Raw genomic sequence first — 18604 nt, 5'->3', positions numbered from 1 at the left:
ACTAAAATGTACTGACTTTACTCACCCAGAGTCTAATAACAACTTCCCAAAAATATTTTGATACTTTTTGTAAAAAAAATTCCACATTGTAACACTTGTGGTGTTCCCGACTACAAAAATTTGCTTATACATTTCTCATTAGGCTACATCATCACCAAACATTGGATTCAATCTTTTTGCCAGCTTGTTTTCTTTCGATCAGGACAGGTTTTGTATTTATTTTTTAAATTCATTGATTGTAGGCCTCATTGATCTGAGCTTACATACCTCCGTTTTTTGTGAAAAAAAGCGTTATTTGTGGATAATTTTGTCAGGTTCACATAAATTATGAAAAACATTACACTGTTTATCACAGTAGTGTACTTTAATGTTTAACCAGGAAATTCGTTTTGAAATGCTTTTATTGGTCAAAAATGACTGCCCATTGAAAATGAATGGTGAAGTCGAAAATCAGAGGAACAATTAGTGTTCAGGAGTGTGTTCATCATGTCCATGTTCACAAATTATGTACATGTGGGCTTGCAAAAATAAAGGCCTCAGACCTGTGCATGTGTGGATACATGCATATCCGTGCATCTGCGCGCCCACACACACATATTCATGTACACAAACAAACTATTTTGAGTATTACAGGCTTTCATTTTCACAGAGAAGCAACTTTATTCTCAAATCAATGAGGATCAGATCAATGAGGCTTACGATCAATTAGTTTCAATAATAAAAACCTGTCTTAACTGAGAGAAAACAAGTTGACAATTAAAGCTGCAAGCAGCCTCAAAGGGTCCAAGCCCTCCAATGGTTCCCTGGGTTCAAAAAGTAGCTAAAAATACTTTGCTTTCAAAACTTTATAAGAAACTTTAATAACCAAAGTATTCTTACTATAGCAGTGCGGAGCCGCAAGAACAAAAACAGCACAAATTGAATATACATGTAAATGTACATCAAGCACCAACAGCAGTGCAGAGCCGGAAGGAATTTAAATGACAATTTTATACACAATTTCAAAGTCGCCCCACACTGGTCTCGAACCCACGACCAGAATGGTTCGGGATTCATGACACATGGTTGAACCGATTGCGCCACCCAGAGGACATGTTTTACAAAGCTGCAGAGGAGAGGCTTCAGTGTATGAATGAGCACACAAAATCATGTTAACGAGATTAGCATGCTAAGCTAGCTAAATGCTAATGTAGTTTATGGTTATCCTGATAGCTCAAGAGCCACATTAGAAAGAATGGCATCTGGTTAGCATGTTAACCAATTATTATGCTAAGCTAACTAGCATAAGGCAACAAACACAGGCTAGGTCAACTTTGGAGACGAATATCTCGGGAACGTTAGTGAATATCAAAAATCTATTCAGTCATTTCTGTGCGGCTTGGTCCAAAGATCATCTGAGCGAACTTTGGGCAAAATTGAGCAAGATTTGAAGGAGGAGTAGCGAAAAAACTGTTTACCATTTGCTTCAATCTGGCGGACAGTCACATTGTTGGAAAATGACAAATGAGATATCGCCGGAATCTGCATAATCCAAGGAACGTAATGACACAAAGAAATCAAATTTTAACCTATGTTTTCAAAAGTTATAAGCGTATTTGCAAAACACCTTATACCTCTGGAACACTAGGTGGCGCTGTGTTCAAAGTTCTCAGGTACCTTCAGGCCATGCTAATGATGATCCTTACCAATTTTGGTTCCGATATGTCAAATACTTTATAAGATATTGCAATTTATGACAAAAATCTAAATGGCGGACAAGTGTTTCATTCAATCCTGGCGAAATCGGTATCGGATTCGGCATGACCCAAGGAATCCATAGATACCAAATTTACGATAATGGGCGGAGTCTTAATGGACTATATTGGTCTTGATCACCATGATGAGAGGAATCAAGTGTACTAAGTTTCATTTTTCTAGATGAAATGGTTCAAAACTTATAACCCTTTGAATGTTGAATTTTTGAACTGGTGGTGGCTCTATAGAGTTGGTCCTAGAGACTCCAAAATTGGTCCAATTACTTTTCATGACCATATGTACAAGTGTGCCAAATTTCATCATTTTCCTACTTACGGTTCATAGGGCTGCCATAGACTTCCACTGGGAAGAAGAATAATAATAAGAAGAAAACCAACGGATACAATAGGTGCCTCAGCCCCTTCGGGGCTTGGCCCCTAAAAATATTGAATTCAATATTTGGTGGCCAGTCATTTTTGACCTGAAACATCACAAGTGTTATAGGGGTTTCAACACAGCCATTTGTCCTTGATTATTGATTTCACTTTGCAAAATCCTGTAATGTTAAATGTTTACAGTTAGAACCACTTTATGAGTTGGTGCCATCCCAAGAATCGAATGCTAACAGCCTGAAGAAAAACCTGAGGAGAACTCTCTCCGATTACCTGAAAGAAACCAGCTCCTGCCGCTGCTCCTCCAATCTCAATAACGGCATGGCCGTGCTCAAAGGTGAGAGCAATCACACACCACTACTAATAACTATATAGAAATAGTGTTGTGTTTTCCTATTATATTCATTCTTTTTTATCAACATTTGAATATTGGTAATTTTCATTAAAAAAACAACAACAAATAAAAACATTTCGAACAAAAGGCTGAGAAAATTCGTGTTTTTGTCAGACTTCTTCTGGATTGGATTCAGAACAATGATCAAAAACAAAGACTATATAGAGAGACGGTGCACTCGTATGCACTCGTATTACAAGATCACCCAGCGAAAAGGTTTGTCTATCTATAAGAGAGAGATGCTTTGGCCCCGGTCTCAAATGCTGCACTCGATGTGGATGCCCATTCGTTTCGAGAGCTTTCCCATGTGTTAATTTGTGATGTAGAAGTTCTGATTGGGCTCTTTAGACCAGCAGAAAGGGTGCTTGTAATGCCAGAGTATCACGCCGTTTTCCTTCATAGAAATTATATTCAGTTTCAGTTTTTAAAGTACTTTATTAGCATTTGATAGTGACAGTCAACTGACCACTATGTCAAATTTAAGAGAAAAGGTACTAGAGGCCATGTTAAAATTGGTGTTTCAGGCACCGTTTGCAATGGAGTTACTATCTTTAGATAAGTCTTTAGATATACAAAAACCGTATACTCATATTACAAGGAATGGGAGAAAGTGCAACACACTTATTTGTGAAATAACACACTTATTTAAAAGCAGAGTAAGTCCAGCCTTCTAAATAAAAGAGCCAATCGCTGATCGATAAATTGCATTGCAGGTCATTGCATCTCTGCAGCTACTACGTTTTAAAAATATTAAACATTGTTTTTAACAGATTCAAAATGAATATAGACTCTTACTCTTCAATATTGCTATGAAAAAAAATTAAAATAATAATCTTCTATTTCTCTTCTGCATTTTAGTTTGCGTACTAAGCTAGTTTAGTTTAAACTTGGCATTGGATAATATGAATATTGTTGGATCTTATGAAAAATTGCATGTGAATTTAAAAAATGTTCCTCATTTGTAAGTCACTTTGCACTAAAGCTTGTACTAATTGAGAACACATGAATCTAACCCATGCATGTTTCTTGTCATCCGAACACTCTCAGCATTGGCGGTGGATGGCAGCTGGAGCTGCTGGTCTTCATGGTCCACATGCTCCAGGAGGAGCCAGCTTCGCACCCGCCGATGTGACAATCCAGCCCCGCAGAATGGAGGAACAGCATGTCCTGGGTCTCAAGAGGAATCAGCGAATTGCCTCTAACATGTGTGTCATCTATCCATCTCTCTATCTATCTATTTCACAAACAATAAGATCTCTTTACATTTCTGGGATTTCTCCGAAGCGGAAGCCGTCATAGTTAGCCATCATACACTTCTAATAGTGCTGGACAGGAGATGACAGCAAATATAATTTTTGTATTTGCTGTAATAGCAAAATAATGAAAAAATCTGTGGTAATGTTTCCGTGACTTTCCAAATGAGGGAAAATGTTATTGATTACAGAATTCACAGCATTTTCTTTTTCATTTACTGCCAAGGTAATATAACACAATACAGCATTATAAATGTGTAAATAAAAAAAATTAAAAGCAAAAATAACAACAACAAAAAAAACATTTAAATGGAAACGAGTCATCACAGTCTGTGAAAAGGGTCCATGGTATTAAAAAGACTTAACATAAATAAAATCATATAGTTACACATTGTTGTAAAAACATTCCTTTACTCTGCTGAATATGGTGGGCATACGTAAAGAAATCCATTTCTTTAACCAGAGCTGCAATAATTGCTAGAAAAAAGTAGGCCTAATTATTTCTCTGATATTCTCTGTATGTGTGAAACATGAAAATATGTCTGTATTATTCCCCACAATGACAATTAAATATATTCTCATTATTGTAATTTTTCAGATGTTTGTTTTGCTTTGGGGGAAATTTAGTGTTAAGAAATTAATGTTAATACAAAAACCACAAAGATTTTCTTTAAGCAAAATGTCTTGATTTTAAGCTGAAACATGAAACTGACAGAATGTGTTAGCATTACCATCTACCAGTTAACTGAATGTTTCTATTGCAAGTCCTACAATATTGGCCTCAACAGACAAACACGCTACGCTTGGACCAACACTAAATGAACTAAACTAGATATAAACTAGTGGTACTTTACATTTTGTGAAGCACTTTTGCTGCTCCCAGTGTATCCGGAAATATTCACAGCGCTTCACTTTTTCCACATTTTGTTATGTTACAGGCTTATTCCAAAATGGATTAAATTCATTATTATTATCAACTTGATTGGAGTCCACCTGTGGTAAATTGAGTTGATAGGACATGATTTGGAAAGGCACACACCTGTCTATATAAGGTCCCACAGTTAACAGTGCTATTTAGCTGGTGAAATGAAGCTTTGTGAAGCACTGGGGCTTTTCTCCTCGACTGTATCGTAAATGGTTCATGACTCGAAGCTTTTCAACACGACATCTTGTTTCGTTTTTCTTTTCTTTTCTTTTTTCTTTCATTTAATAAATCACTTTGTGCTCTGTAAACCACAAAGCAATCCAATTAATCCAATTCATGTATTAGTGTTAATGTAGTTCTTATACAATGTATGGGCGTCAGTTTGGTTTGAGATGTGCTGGGGACAGAGACGCATTCAGAAGTGCATTTTCAGAAGTGCTGGGTACAATGACGCATTCATTTTGTTTTCTCTTTTGCGCAGGTCATGTTTTGAAAGACGATGTCCTGTAGCTTACTAATGTAAATAAATAAAAATGTATACAAAAATGTGATGATGTCCGACTCGTTTTATGAAGAAGAAAGCCTTAAGTTTTCAAAAAGCATTAGACATATGATATGACCCACTATTCTGCTTCATAAGTACCATGTTGACAATATGACATGACGTGGTTTAATGTAGGGACTGTTCGTTTTTTATTTAAGGAGCTACCGGAGGAGTTTTGAGATCTGTAGTCAAAATAGACTTGACCCTCCCTTCACTAGCAATACATTTGTCTATGAACCTCCAAAATGATTGTGAAAAAAGGCATGAACCTCCCCGATAATTTATTGATTACTTCTGTACTGGTTTGCGCTTGGCAAAGATGTTCAGATAGCCATTGTTTGTTTACAACCATGACAAACGACTTAACCTCTGCTTTCTCATCTTACTAGGGCTGTAACAAACCAAACCCACGATTCGGTTCGTATCACGATTTTTGATTTTTGATTTGAAAAACATCTCCATGTTTTTGGTGCTGATGCGGTGGTGACGCGATCATGTAACATGTGGGTGGCGCTGCCAATAAAGCACATAAAAGCTGTCAAATGTAATGATTATGAATATGTCAAATATAGCAAGGAGAAATTTTTAATTGTTTATTAATAAACAAGTGTTTTCTGTGTCAGTGTCGGCTGCAAAGATGAAGTTGACGATGCTGACTCGCGATCTTCGCAGTAGTGAACGCGCCTGAGAGAAATGCACATTTCATACGGATTACAAGCAGAGAGCAGAGAGCAGTCTTTTTTCTTTCGTTTTTAATTGTTCTGTTTAAAAGTACACATTTCAAGCTTTATATATATATTTCTCAGGTGTGTGAGGCAAGTAGGCTTCCTCATACGCTGAGTTTCGGTTACTTCTTATTTATTAAATCCAGGCAATTGGTTGATGAAACATTGATTAAAATTAAGATACAATTAATACAAAACAAAATTCACTTTAAAGAAAGTCAGCTGTTCTGTTTGAGGTCTCTGTGAAAGTTTTAAAGCAGTCTTTTAGTGCCGCTTCAGAGCGCTCGCATCCGTAACCGAGAACTGACACGTTGTTTTTTCCCTCATAAATGCGAACACGAAAAATAAAATAAAATGAAGATTATAATGGATTTTTGTTGGGTCAGACCCATCTGCTAGCGATGGGGGGCCGAGACTGAGAGCCCAGCTAACACAAATACGTAACTGTTACGTAACTGCAACGTAATCTGGTGACCAATCTTTCGTCGTGGCAACCGGAAAAGTGAAATTCCCAGATACGTTGCTACAACGTAACTTTGTGACGTTACCAGTTAGTAAGCGCAACGTTGGGACAACGTCCTGTGCTGGTACTAAATACTGTATGTCATTTTCATGGCGGACAGTTTGTGTCCTCATTTGCCCACACCTCATTTAAAGACTATTTAAATCTGCTGAATGATGAATGCATACTCAAAATAAGGTAAATTCAGCTAATTTATTTAGAAAACAACAGTACACATTAACATTTTTATTATAATTATAACACAATTATAATTTGTTTAGACAAAGAAAGGGAACACTGCGAGGAATGTAGAACAAGCGAACTACTCCAATTCTGCAGGTACTGGCAGTCGATCCTAAAGAAACAGCACAACAACAAAACAACAGGTTAGTCATTTTCATTGTAACCTTTAAATAAGAGTTGAATTAGGCTAAAATAAAAGGCAAAATAAGGGATATGATTCTTAAACTGTGTCACATTATTTTTTTGCAAATAATGCAATTCATAAACTGGCCTTTTGGTCCAAACGGCGAAATTATGTCTTTGAAGGGCACTTAGCTGGGATATAGATTAGCTTTTTTTTGCATTCTCACTGCAAGCTCTTATTAAATCGAGGAGATAATATTAGGTTTATTGATATTTTAACATGAGCTTAGTTATAGGAGCTGTCCAGGGTGATGAAAGCAGTTTGTAACTTTTTCCTAACAAAAATGCTGTGAAAATGTTGACTAACATGGAAATTGTGTTTTGGGCTTAGCTTAGCTTAAAATAAAGCTCTTGAGTTCTGTTTAAAACAGACGTTAACGTGGACATTTGTGGAGAAAAAAGTTTTTATAGTCCCGATAAACAATATCGATTGGACATAAGCAAAAATGAAATGCTTTTCATTTTAAGTCAGTCCTTTTCATAACATCTTGTGAGAAAAAGATGCAACTCCTGTGACATAAGATCTTGTGGCAATCAGGGTTTTATATGAAAGGTAAAGCGTCATTTTCCTCGTAATAACGAGATGTTATGTCGATAAAAAAAGAACGAGAGTAAGTCTCGCGAGAGTTACAGTTTAAAAAAGTGCGGTTAGCAGTGTGTGTATTGCATCACCCGACCCGTGCGTTGGAAATAAATAAGTGATAACTGGATAAAACACCAAAAGGGTGGAAAAATATTCACTTAATTATATATAATTGGTGAGATACTGAGGCGATTACGTTGTGATATGTGACGATTGATGACAACTGATCGTGATCCATCTGAAGTGTCAAAAACACACACAGTTCATCGACCAATCATAGAGCGTAAGTTCTGTTTATAGTTGTAGCCAGATAGGCTACATCTCTTGTTTAACACAGAGGAGAAATAGGCTGAATAGGAGATCCAGATTGTGTTCGTCAGTACAGAGTGATTATTTCTTTGATATGGAAGTTTACTATTCATGCAAGTACTATAAAACTTGTGCAACTTTGACGTGCATGTTGATTTATTTGTGTTGTAAATTCAAGAAAACTTTCCGTTTTGCATTTCCTTTAACATTTTCCCCCAACATTAGTTGTTTTTTTCTCGCACATTTAATTATTTATGTAGAATTTTGTGGATTTATTTATATATTTATTTGCGTGTTTTAAATATGTATTGTTTTTGCAGGTTTTGCCCTCCATTGTTTCAATCAAATCGAACCATTGTCTGATTAATATGAAATATTTTGACTTTGTTCCCCCTATTTTCCTATATTCAGCATCAATACCTGAGCATGTTTGTTCAGTTGGGCTGGCACGTGTTTCAGTGTCTCTGCGATGTAGCACTCTACGTCCTTCTCTCCCAGACCAGACTTGCATTTCATAACAGCATCTGGAACAAAACAGAAATCCAGAATATTATGTAAGTAGCCTACCATTTATTTATGCGCTCAAATTCACTTTATCAATATAATACTATCATTTTAAGTTTGGTAAGGGTATTTCACTTACAAAAGTTATTATCAGACTTAATGATTACAAATTTTTGATTCGTTCAAAAAGCTGATTCATTCAGTAAAGACACCTTTTATATTGAAAGAACTCAAACTTGTGATCACGGAGAAGGAAGACGCAACTGACATGACTATAGGCACGGGAAAACCCCTTAGCGGTGAAAAGGACAAGATAGAGCAGCGGATGGGAAAAAATGTTTTTTTTTATTATGAATATAGGATGAATATAGGACCACTCTAAGCAACTTAAACATGTTTGATCTCATTGATATTGCTCATTAATGCAAGAGTGGAGTATTGTGAGAGATCGAGAAAGCGAGTGTAGCTGCATTTACAGTAGACATTGCATTTTCCTTCAGGTCAGTCCTGTATTCATAATAAAAAAAAAAAACATTTTTTCCCATCCGCTGCCCTATCTTGTCCTTTTCACCGCTAAGGGGTTTTCCCGTGCCATCATGTCAGTTGCATCTTCCTTCTCCGTGATCACAAGTTTGAGTTCTTTCAATGTAAAAGTCTTCACTACCGACTGACTGACTCACTCATTAAGACAGTCTTTGCTGCCATCTAATGGCGAAATAATGTATGTAACTTCTGTTTACGGTCAGTGACTATTTTTTCCTACGGAAAGGAATGCTTTTAGTGATTTTACTTCATGAAAGTTGCATAGATACATATTTTTCATCTTTCGCAAACAACACCCTTCAGCCGTGACTTATTCACGATACAGCACAGCCTCTCGTACCTTACTGCTTATACTTATATATAGATATAGATATATACCCCTACAGCAGTTCCGTCAACTTTCCCGAGCGTCGGGCCATCGGGCAGTACTTATTGTGAAGCCCTGATAATTATTTACTTGACTCCATGTCCTTAAAACAATTTTTTTTTTTTTTTGATACACTAAAGATATATGATGCTCATATTTTTAACACAAAAAAGTGCACAGTGATTTTATACTTTTAAATGGCTTAACATTCTGCAAAGCATCCCTTGTTATATGCAAGAAAGAAATACAGTTTTGAATGACATGAGGCCAAGTAAATGTTTCCAGAAATGAAAAGAAATAATTTGTTATTTATGTTTTCAGACTCACGTTTGATGACTTTACACAGAGTTGTGTCAATCAGAGGCAATTTCTCCCTTTTCCCCTTCAAACTGAAGTGGCTCCACACGATGTTTGTCGCTACTGCCCGCATCACTCTCCTCACACAATCCCCTGGATCGGCCCCACCAATGAGGCTGAGATGGTGAATCTGTGAAACGTCATGGTTTGGCATGCAGGTTAGTACAGTCAACAAACTCATAGTCGTTGTTCATTTCTCATTGTCACAATTTAGTTGTTGAACATGTAAAAGTAGAAGCTTACATAATTGTATATATATTATATATATATATATTAATAAAGAAATTGTGCATATTTGCTACAGAAATACATACTATAGAATTGTATCACCGATTTATAGATTTTATTTATTAGGAATGAGGAGGAATTCATTAAATAATTTTTTTAAATAAATATGACAAATAAAAATAATTGAAATAATATTAATGCAACTTTCCATTGCTTGTAAATTAGTGCTAAAAAAACAATAATGACATAACCATGAATGTGTTTTTGTAATTGTTAAATCATATTTAAATAAATATATACAAATATCAAGGTAATGTCATGCTTCATGCTTCATGAAATAACCAAAACCCTCACCACTCTCTCTCTGAAGCCAGAGTCTCTGAGGCGGTGGTCAAGGGCCTCAAGCTCCTCTTTGCTCTGAGCAACACTGAGCTCCAGGATGTCTTCCGCTCTCTGGTGACCCTGGCGTTTCCTCAGCAGGATGAGGATCTCTCTCTGGGCGGCTGCCAGGCTGTCTACTTTTCTCAGCAGAACCTCCAGTGTTTCTGCAGTTAGAGAGCACCAGTTACACACTTGGTGAACCAAAAAGTAGCCTAATGTTAGAGTAATATATTAACTACAATACAAACATCATAAATCTGTCTAATTGGAGGAAAACTGACCTTCACAACGCAATTCACTTAAAACGCTATCTAACGGAAGAACTCAGTATCGATATGAACTCTTTTTATTTTTATAATTTACATTCGATGCATTTGTTTCTTAGGCCTATAAAATGTACCTTTAAGCTCACTCTTCGTTGGGTCATTGGGTCGTTGGGTCTTCGTGTGGTCAGCCCTTGCAGATGTTTGTCTCTCCTCTAAAAAAGTGATGTTATAATGTAATGTTATACAACAAGCACTCAACTTTGAATTATCCTGTGTAGGAAAAGGTATCTTGTATGGACAGCTTGATTCCTCATGATATGACCTATTTAACAATGTTATTATCATTGCCTCATCTAACTTCTAACATCAGCTACTTTCAGTTCAATCTAAAATCAATTCAGATAAAGTTTACAGATGTTGAATACAAATTACATTTTATATTCTGCCACAGACACAGAATTAAATATGGGTGATTCATCAGGATCTGCAAGCATGATAAAAACACAGTTGTCAACTTGAACCTTGAACAACATCATATTGAGACGAATCCACTAAACGGATGCGCCACTTTTGCCTGTGATATTTTACTACACAAACCTGTCTTAGTAGGCACCACTGTTTTAAGCAGTTGCAATCTGAGTATTTAAGTCATTGTCATTATTTTCTGTACAACATTTATATACCTGACAAATTATTCTTAAATAATTTAAACATTATTAATAGGAAGTTTCTGTATAGATCATGGCAGCAGTAATTTATCCAATAATAATTTACATTTGCATAGTTATTTTGTCAATTTGGACAAAATCAAAAATGGACAAAAATGCAATTAAAAAATGGACAAATTGCATTGGTTACATTAAAAATGTAACCCAACGGCTGGGTTTGTCCATTTTTAAATTGCATTTTTAACCCAACGTTGGGTTAGTCCATATTTGACCCAACATTGGGTTAAAACAACCCAGCATTTTTTAGAGTGTGGGAAGACTCTTTGACTTTTTCTATTTTGAGTATACAAAGACAAAAAAGAATGACATGTAATTGCAGAAAATATATTTGATGTACTCATGGGACTATATACTGTTCGATGTGTTTGTACTAATGTACTTGGTTTATGTTGGGCTGGGATGGGAAGAGTAGCCTCTGGTGCTGTATCAAAGAAATGTCAAATAACAAATATGTTTCAGGGGGGAAATTTTCATTTTAAACATTAATTTTAAATCGTTGTTTAAAAAGAGCATACAAATATACCTTTGTCTGGCCTTTTCTCAACAATTGATGGGTTTTTTTTTAGGAAATGCTCCATCTAAATAGCATGCAAAATGTTCATTTACTTTAACCTGAATTTAATTGCCATTTGTTGAATGGTGTTTGCAATGGTACCTTGATGCTTTCTTTTTCTTGGGGTCGCCCACAGTGGTGTCTCATCTAAATACATCACACATTATTAATGTGCAGTTGGCAATGTATTCTTTGAAAGTTGATCATGATCTGACTTGATTGTGTTCTCCGTGGAACCTGAGGTATCACCTGCATCCCATTGACCTTCTGTGATGGACTCTTCCAGACCGTCCAGTTCAGTGCTGTTGTGTTGTGTGGATATCTTCTGAAGAACACGTTTAGTTGCTCTCCAGGATCTTAGATATTGCCTCGAACGTTCTCTTTTGTCCTCACTCATTGTTAAGCCTGTAAATATTTTAGTGTAATGTCTGAATGTGCTTCTGTTATTCTAACAACAATTTAATGAAGGTCACCACTCTTAATATGTGTCACTTACCTTGATCAGAGGCTGCTGGGCTGCCAGAGAAATTCAAGAAGCAAATTCTGGGAAATATGTGTGTCAGAGACAATCAGAGCATAGAAATCCCTTTATTTTTGATTGAATTATTTTGATTACTGTGTAAAATTCACTGTGCAAATGGTAACCCATCATTAAAAACACATGAAGTTACTTAGACTACATGAAAGTCTTAGATGACTACATAAAAAATAAAAATAATAGCTTGAAGTGAAGCTAAATAATATTACTTACTTTGAAATAAAAGATGGCAAGAAAATAAACTCAATGGAGGAGGCACTTGAAAACGCACTTGAAATCTAATAAATAAATAAAAAGATAATCATTGGGTTGGTTTAGGTAAATGCATTGGTATCATGAATCAGACACTGCAAGAGCTTGTGAATCAAACTGAATCATATATGAGTCTCCAGGCCAACATCTGACTTATAACTTTTAAATATAAGAATGTGTCTGGTAGGCATTCAAAACATATACTTACAAAGACAAAGTCGCTGTGCTAGGGCTCTTAAAGAGACTCTGGGGTGTAGTTAGCTGCTGTTGACACACAAGGAAAGGGGAGAGAAAGTAGAAACATGTCTGAATATGAGTGAGATCTGTACGAATTAAAATGCATTACATTTTGGCAATGATTGTTGACTAATCAGGGTGACTGCTTTATCACTTACAATTATCAGACTGCAATATATACTGAAAAAAAGAGAAGAGAATCATTATTTTCATGGTATAAATTCCAAAAGTTAATAAAGGCTCTTGATTTATTAATATATCAATTGCATCAAAAAATGCATGAGAAGAATGCAGTAATGCATCTGATGAGACTTTACAACCCACTAACTAATAAGAAACCATATTAAGTCAGTAAAATACATTTTCTTTCTTGAAAATACTACTACTAATTAGTATTAGTATTTTTTATACTGTTAACAGTAATAATAAAATACAATTATTATTATTATTATTATTATTATTGTCATTATAATTATGAATAGTATTAATAATACTAATAATAACTTATTTTATTATTATTTGAGTTTAATTATTGTTAATAGTAGAAGTAGTAGTAATACTAATAATTAGGCTATTATTATTATAAACACTGTTAACAATAATGATTGAAATAAAATATTATAATAATTATTGTTATTAATAAAACAATATTTATATTTATAAATATTATTAAATGTAGTGGTATTAATAATATGACAGACGGACGGCCGATTTCATTATAGATCTGATCTCATCTTTACAAGCCACGCCTCTCGCTCTCTCAGCCTGTGAGACAACGCGCTTTCCATACAAAGTAAGGATAGTTATTAATAATTATATATTTTATTTATTTTAAAGTAACGATAACATTACAGACATGACTGATGAAACTAAAAAGTTCATTTTAATATGAGCGGATTTTCTCTAGTGTCCCAAATGACGTCACACAGACTTAACGGCATTTAACGGTATTTCATTATAGCGACTAGTGGACGGTGGGGGAAAAACCGAAAAAACACTGTTTATGTGAAAAGTAGTAGTGGTACATTTACTGGAAAAGACAGTTAATAAATTTTGTGACAATTAAAAATGTTCATTAGGTGAAAGTGGCAGTTATTTATCTTATTTATCTGGTTACCCTGAGTAACTTAGGGGCCTATAGACTATACAGTATGCTATAATTAGATTTTATTATTTACTTTCTTCAAAGTTTTAAGTGTCATTTACCTTTGTAGGGGGTTCGTATGTTTTAAAAGTAATTGTACCTAAATCAGTTAAGTAAAAAGTACTTTACCTCAGAAATGCTGGTAGATAACGGACGTCCACTTACAACGAAAACCGGGTTCTGCGCGCGGTGGTCACAACCCCTGCTTATATACTGGCAGGTTTCGCGGGCTTGGCACGTGCACAAATGTGTATATATATATATATTTAAATGTACCTTGTCAAAAAGTGATATACCACAATAATTTTGTAAATATAAGTTATATATAAACTTTAGAATTTAAATATGTTAACTAAATTGGCTAGATTTACTAAATTAACAATTAAAATGAATCGGTTGTGCAGTCAGTGTTGGGTAGCTGGAAGGGATGGGAAATATGCATAACATATTCAACAACCCATAGGTGGCGATATGCGAATCGCCAATTAGCATGCATGCAAGCGAAGAACCAGCGATCGCGTCTAACATGCCTAAACCATAGGCCTAAACTCGAGTTACTCTATCAACCTTTACTGTCTATATGCCATCAACGCGTGGCATCCTCTATGGTGGAAGCATTCGGCTTTGATGTGCAAATGGTTGAGAAGTAAGTAGTATGATATGGAATAATATGTGGAAATGTATGTTTTTTTCATAGTGTGATAATTTGTGGGATTGTGAGCGTTTTCCCAGAGCTGTCTAACGCGTTTTGCACGCGGCCCTGTTAAATGAGCTTTATCATTTTTAAAATGCAGTGATGAAAACTGTCTTATAGAATTTAAAGTAAATCAAACATGTAAGAGAAGTGCAAGGTGCATCCATTTGTTAATTAGTTGTGAATGAAACAGTTTTCCTTACAAAAATAACCTACAGGAATCCTGCAGTTTTTTTTTTTTTTTTTGCAGGATATTGTTTTATTTTAAACATTGACAATATGTGCAGGAAATTTCTACGGGTTTTAGAATGAACCCTTCAGTACAACAGAAACATGCAGGGACAGGCCAGGCCAGTTTATTAATATAGCACATTGCATATACACAATGGTAGTCCAAAGTGCTTTACATAGAAGAAATTAAAATAATCAAAAGAAATAAGAATAATTAAAGTACGAACAGCGGCACAGTGCTCATTCAGTAAATGCACAGCTAAACAGATGTGTTTTGAGTCTGGATTTGAATGTGACTACTGTTATAGCACATCTGGGCACGTATTCATAAAAAGTATTAATGCAAAGAGTAGCTCCTAGTGACAAAATCCTAAGAAAGTTCTTAGAAATGTGGGTGTTTACTCTTAAAATTAAATAAAAATCCTAGTAAAGTAATTCAGAAAGCATCTTAACCCTTACAAGAGGTTTGTTAGGAGTAAGGACGAGGACTTTTAAGAGGCTTAAAGGAACACTCCACCGTTTTTTGAAATAGGGCTTATTCACATTCTTTCATGCATTTAGATAGGTGGGTAAATGCATTTTTGTCTCAGTGCATGCATTGTTTTAGTTTGACAGGGTTGGCGCTAGCTTAGCTTAGCACAATGAATGGAATCCTTTGTTGCCAGCTAGCATGTCTTGAGTAAAAGTGATAAAAATAAATAAAAAAAACCCCACGTAATTACTTCTTGTGGCCCGCGTATTCACAACGAGTACAAATAGCGATGCAGATTAACACTAGGTGATTTCTTAGGCAGATATTGACTTGGGACTATATTATGGGGAAGCACTGCTACTTGGGCGCAGAGATATCACGCAACACATGAAATACCACGACTTCCGTTAACATACCGGTGTGAATAGTAGCTGCCTGGCTATTTTCCCAACAGTTCATGAATGGCGATGAACATGGCTGATTTTGTGTGAGCCAGAACCATACCAATATACAAGAGTTTACAGAAAATGAGTGGAAATAGAACGACAGGAGGAGGTTGCGATCGCTCAACAGCCCGAGGACGTGAGGATGAGAACCAACACGAACTGGTGGTGTGAATGTGGGGGAATATGCCGACGGAAATAGAGTGTCTGTGCTGTGGCGAGTGGGACAAGTTTCTGCCATCGATAACCAGGCTCAACGTGTCAGATCAAGATGAGCGTGCCCGCAGTTGTGTCACAGCTAAAGTTACCGCGGATTTCACGGCGTTGATTCATCCGGCAGTACTCGATTTTTTTTTCCGGTGTGATAAAGTGAACTGGAAAAAACGCCCCACGCCGAATAGACCAAATGGACAGCTGTCCACAGAGTAGGCTAAGTGATTATTTTAAACATGACACATGTATAGTAAACTGCTTGTAGCCTTCTCCTCTCTAGTAGTTATACTAAAACTCCTGAGTCAAAAGAACCAGGCTAACTCGGTGAGAGAAATATAGCTAACTTAGCCCTCAGTCATTTCATTTTACAGGTAACGAACTAACGATAACACCGATTTTTATTTTAGTTTGGTTGTTCATGCTAAACAGGTTGAATTCAACATGAGGTTATACTAGAGGAGGCTAACGTTATTTGAACCGTATAGTCTGTACAGCTTCTCAGCATCTTATAACCGAATAAAGACACAGATTAACATAAGGAAGAGTAATAAAAGACAACTTACATGAGCACTTTGTTCTGCCTGTGCTTTGAAAATAGATGGGATGGGGACAGCCGTATGTTTCAGACGTAGTATCGTCTTTCTGGGCCCATATTCCATTTTTTCAAAGTAACTTAGTCCTCCGGTGCAAAATGCTTTTCGCAAACACGATACTGTTTGATTTTGTAGAGAGGCGTTGAAGTACAGATCTCCAGAGCAGCTAGCCATTTATTTCTCAGTTCCACATTTGATGGAATTCTGTGAAACATTACATTCGTGTATGTCCTTTGCTTGTTCTCACAACCTTTTGCTACGCAGATAATTACCATGTTTGCTGTAACTGTAGCTGTAACTTCTAAAAAAAAAAAATCCAAAAGCAAAGACACTCGGTGCAGGTCACAAGTGTTGTTCTTCTGTGTTTTGACTCGTTGCACACCGGTATGTTGACAGAAGTCGTGGGATTTCATGTGTTGCGTGATATCTCTGCGCCCAAGTAGCAGTGCTTCACCTAAGTAGCCGTGCTTCGCCTGTGCTTCCCCATAATATAGTCCCAAGTCAATATCTGCCTAAGAAATCACCTAGTCTTAATCTGCATCGCTATTTGTACTCGTTGTGAATACGCAGGCCACAAGAAGTAATTACGTGGGTTTAAAAAAAAATGTTTTATCACTTTTACTCAGGACATGCTAGCTGGCAACAAAGTATTCCATTCATTGTGCTAAGCTAAGCTAGCGCCGACCCTGTCAAACTAAAACAATGCATGCACTGAGACAAAAATGCATTTACCCACCTATCTAAATGTATGAAAGAATATGAATAAGCCCTATTTCAAAAAACGGTGGAGTGTTCCTTTAAGAGTTTTTTTTAGCAGAGGAGAAAATGACAGAAAGACGAAGAGGGAGAAGAAATGTGTTGCGTACAATGGATGACAGTGAGTTAATAAGACACTATAAATTAGATCTAAATGTAACTGGATAAGCCAGTGTGAAGATCTGAGGACTCTGATATGTTCATATTTTCTGGTTCCTCAATCTGGCAGCAGTGTTCTGTGTGAGCTGCTACTGCTTTATGGTCTTTTTGGGAAGTGTTGTATTTCTATTCCACTGTAATACCTAGATCCTTCTAAAACATGTTCATAATCCACTGTAATCAAATATTGCCCTTACCAGATGCAAGACGTCAATCCAGGGTCGTCAGCGGAGCATCTAACCAGTTCGGTTCTAGGGGCGTTTGCTAATATTACTATTTTATTAATAAAATTCATTTAGTATTAATGGGGAAAAATTACTGCTAGTCTTGTTTAAAAAGGCTTATGAATCATCACAACATGATTTTGTTTTCTTTAAAAATAATTAGAATAATACAAAGACAAAAATTTCCAAAGGCAAAAATAACAAACACGTAAAAGTCTTTACCTGAATTGCCGCTCTTGTTGCGTTGTCCCTCTGGAGGTGTTCAACTATAAGATCGTCCATAACAATATCAACTTTGTCAATGACAAGTAATTTCTTGTACTATTTTCATCTGAGATGAAGCCAAAATCACAGGGGTAAAAATGACTTTAGTGAAAGTGAAGGAATTTGGCCTCTGCACTTAATCCATAAGTTAGTTTACACATTAGGAGTAGTGAACACGCACCGCAAACCTTGGACAGTGGGCAGCGCCAGGGGAGAGGTCGGGGTGAAGAGCAAGGGCACCTCGGTTGTTTCCTGTCTGTATTGAGACCTTTGAGTTACAAGGCTGACTCTAACCATTAGGCCACAACTGCCTTTAGAGAAATGGCAGCATCATTTGTAGATCTATTAGTAAAATCTGTTGACTTTAGCAATTGTTGGTGCATTGTATTCCAAGAAATATTAAAGACATCTTAATATCCTTTTAAAATTCTGGTTCTTTAACAAAATATTATTTTGGTATCTTCATTTTGAAGGCCCTATACGGTTTAATTCTAAGAATGAATTGTTACATTTTAATGAAGGGTCTGAAAAATACATATCATATGCTAAATTGAGTTTTTTCATTACACACAGGCAGGCTTGGTTTGGAAACTGCTCTACCATGTCCAATGGGAGGCTCATGAAGGGAGACATTTGGATGTCCTCAGTCTCCTGACGTCTGGTCACTTCA

General features: G+C 36.1%; 2 protein-coding genes and 1 long non-coding RNA gene across 6 annotated transcripts in view; 1 reads left to right on the top strand and 2 right to left on the bottom strand.

Moving 5' to 3' along the window:
- c8b (complement component 8, beta polypeptide) overlaps window positions 1-5246 on the top strand; it is a 32316-nt gene extending 27070 nt beyond the window's left edge. For 3 of the 4 annotated variants that reach the window (XM_084410326.1, XM_084410328.1, XM_084410325.1), the window contains 2 exons: window positions 2313-2463; window positions 3568-5246. In XM_084410326.1, coding sequence (XP_084266452.1) covers window positions 2313-2463; window positions 3568-3722 — 306 coding nt within the window. In that variant the 3' untranslated portion in view covers window positions 3723-5246. Of the gene's footprint in view, window positions 1-2312; window positions 2464-2723; window positions 2737-3567 lie in introns of all 4 variants that reach the window. The other variant, XM_084410327.1, reaches the window with a different exon arrangement.
- Window positions 1-18604, bottom strand: part of LOC311291369 — a 205932-nt gene that overhangs the window by 17414 nt on the left and 169914 nt on the right. The gene's annotated exons all lie outside the window — the stretch shown is intronic.
- On the bottom strand, window positions 6792-12726 carry LOC311291422 (uncharacterized protein; the record flags this gene model as incomplete). Its single annotated transcript, XM_084410457.1, has 10 exons — window positions 12713-12726; window positions 12466-12530; window positions 12211-12257; window positions 11964-12119; window positions 11817-11861; window positions 10568-10645; window positions 10141-10331; window positions 9529-9688; window positions 8208-8311; window positions 6792-6824 (listed from the first exon to the last, which is right to left on the bottom strand). The coding sequence occupies exons 4-10, from the start codon at window positions 12109-12111 to the stop codon at window positions 6792-6794; spliced, it is 759 nt and encodes a 252-aa protein (XP_084266583.1). The 5' UTR covers window positions 12112-12119; window positions 12211-12257; window positions 12466-12530; window positions 12713-12726.

Source organism: Rutilus rutilus, assembly GCF_951802725.1.
Source record: "Rutilus rutilus genome assembly, chromosome: 6".
In the NCBI taxonomy this organism is placed as follows: Eukaryota; Metazoa; Chordata; class Actinopteri; order Cypriniformes; family Leuciscidae; genus Rutilus; species Rutilus rutilus.
Note: the sequence above shows the minus strand (reverse complement) of the source record. Positions and strands in the feature narration are given on the sequence as shown.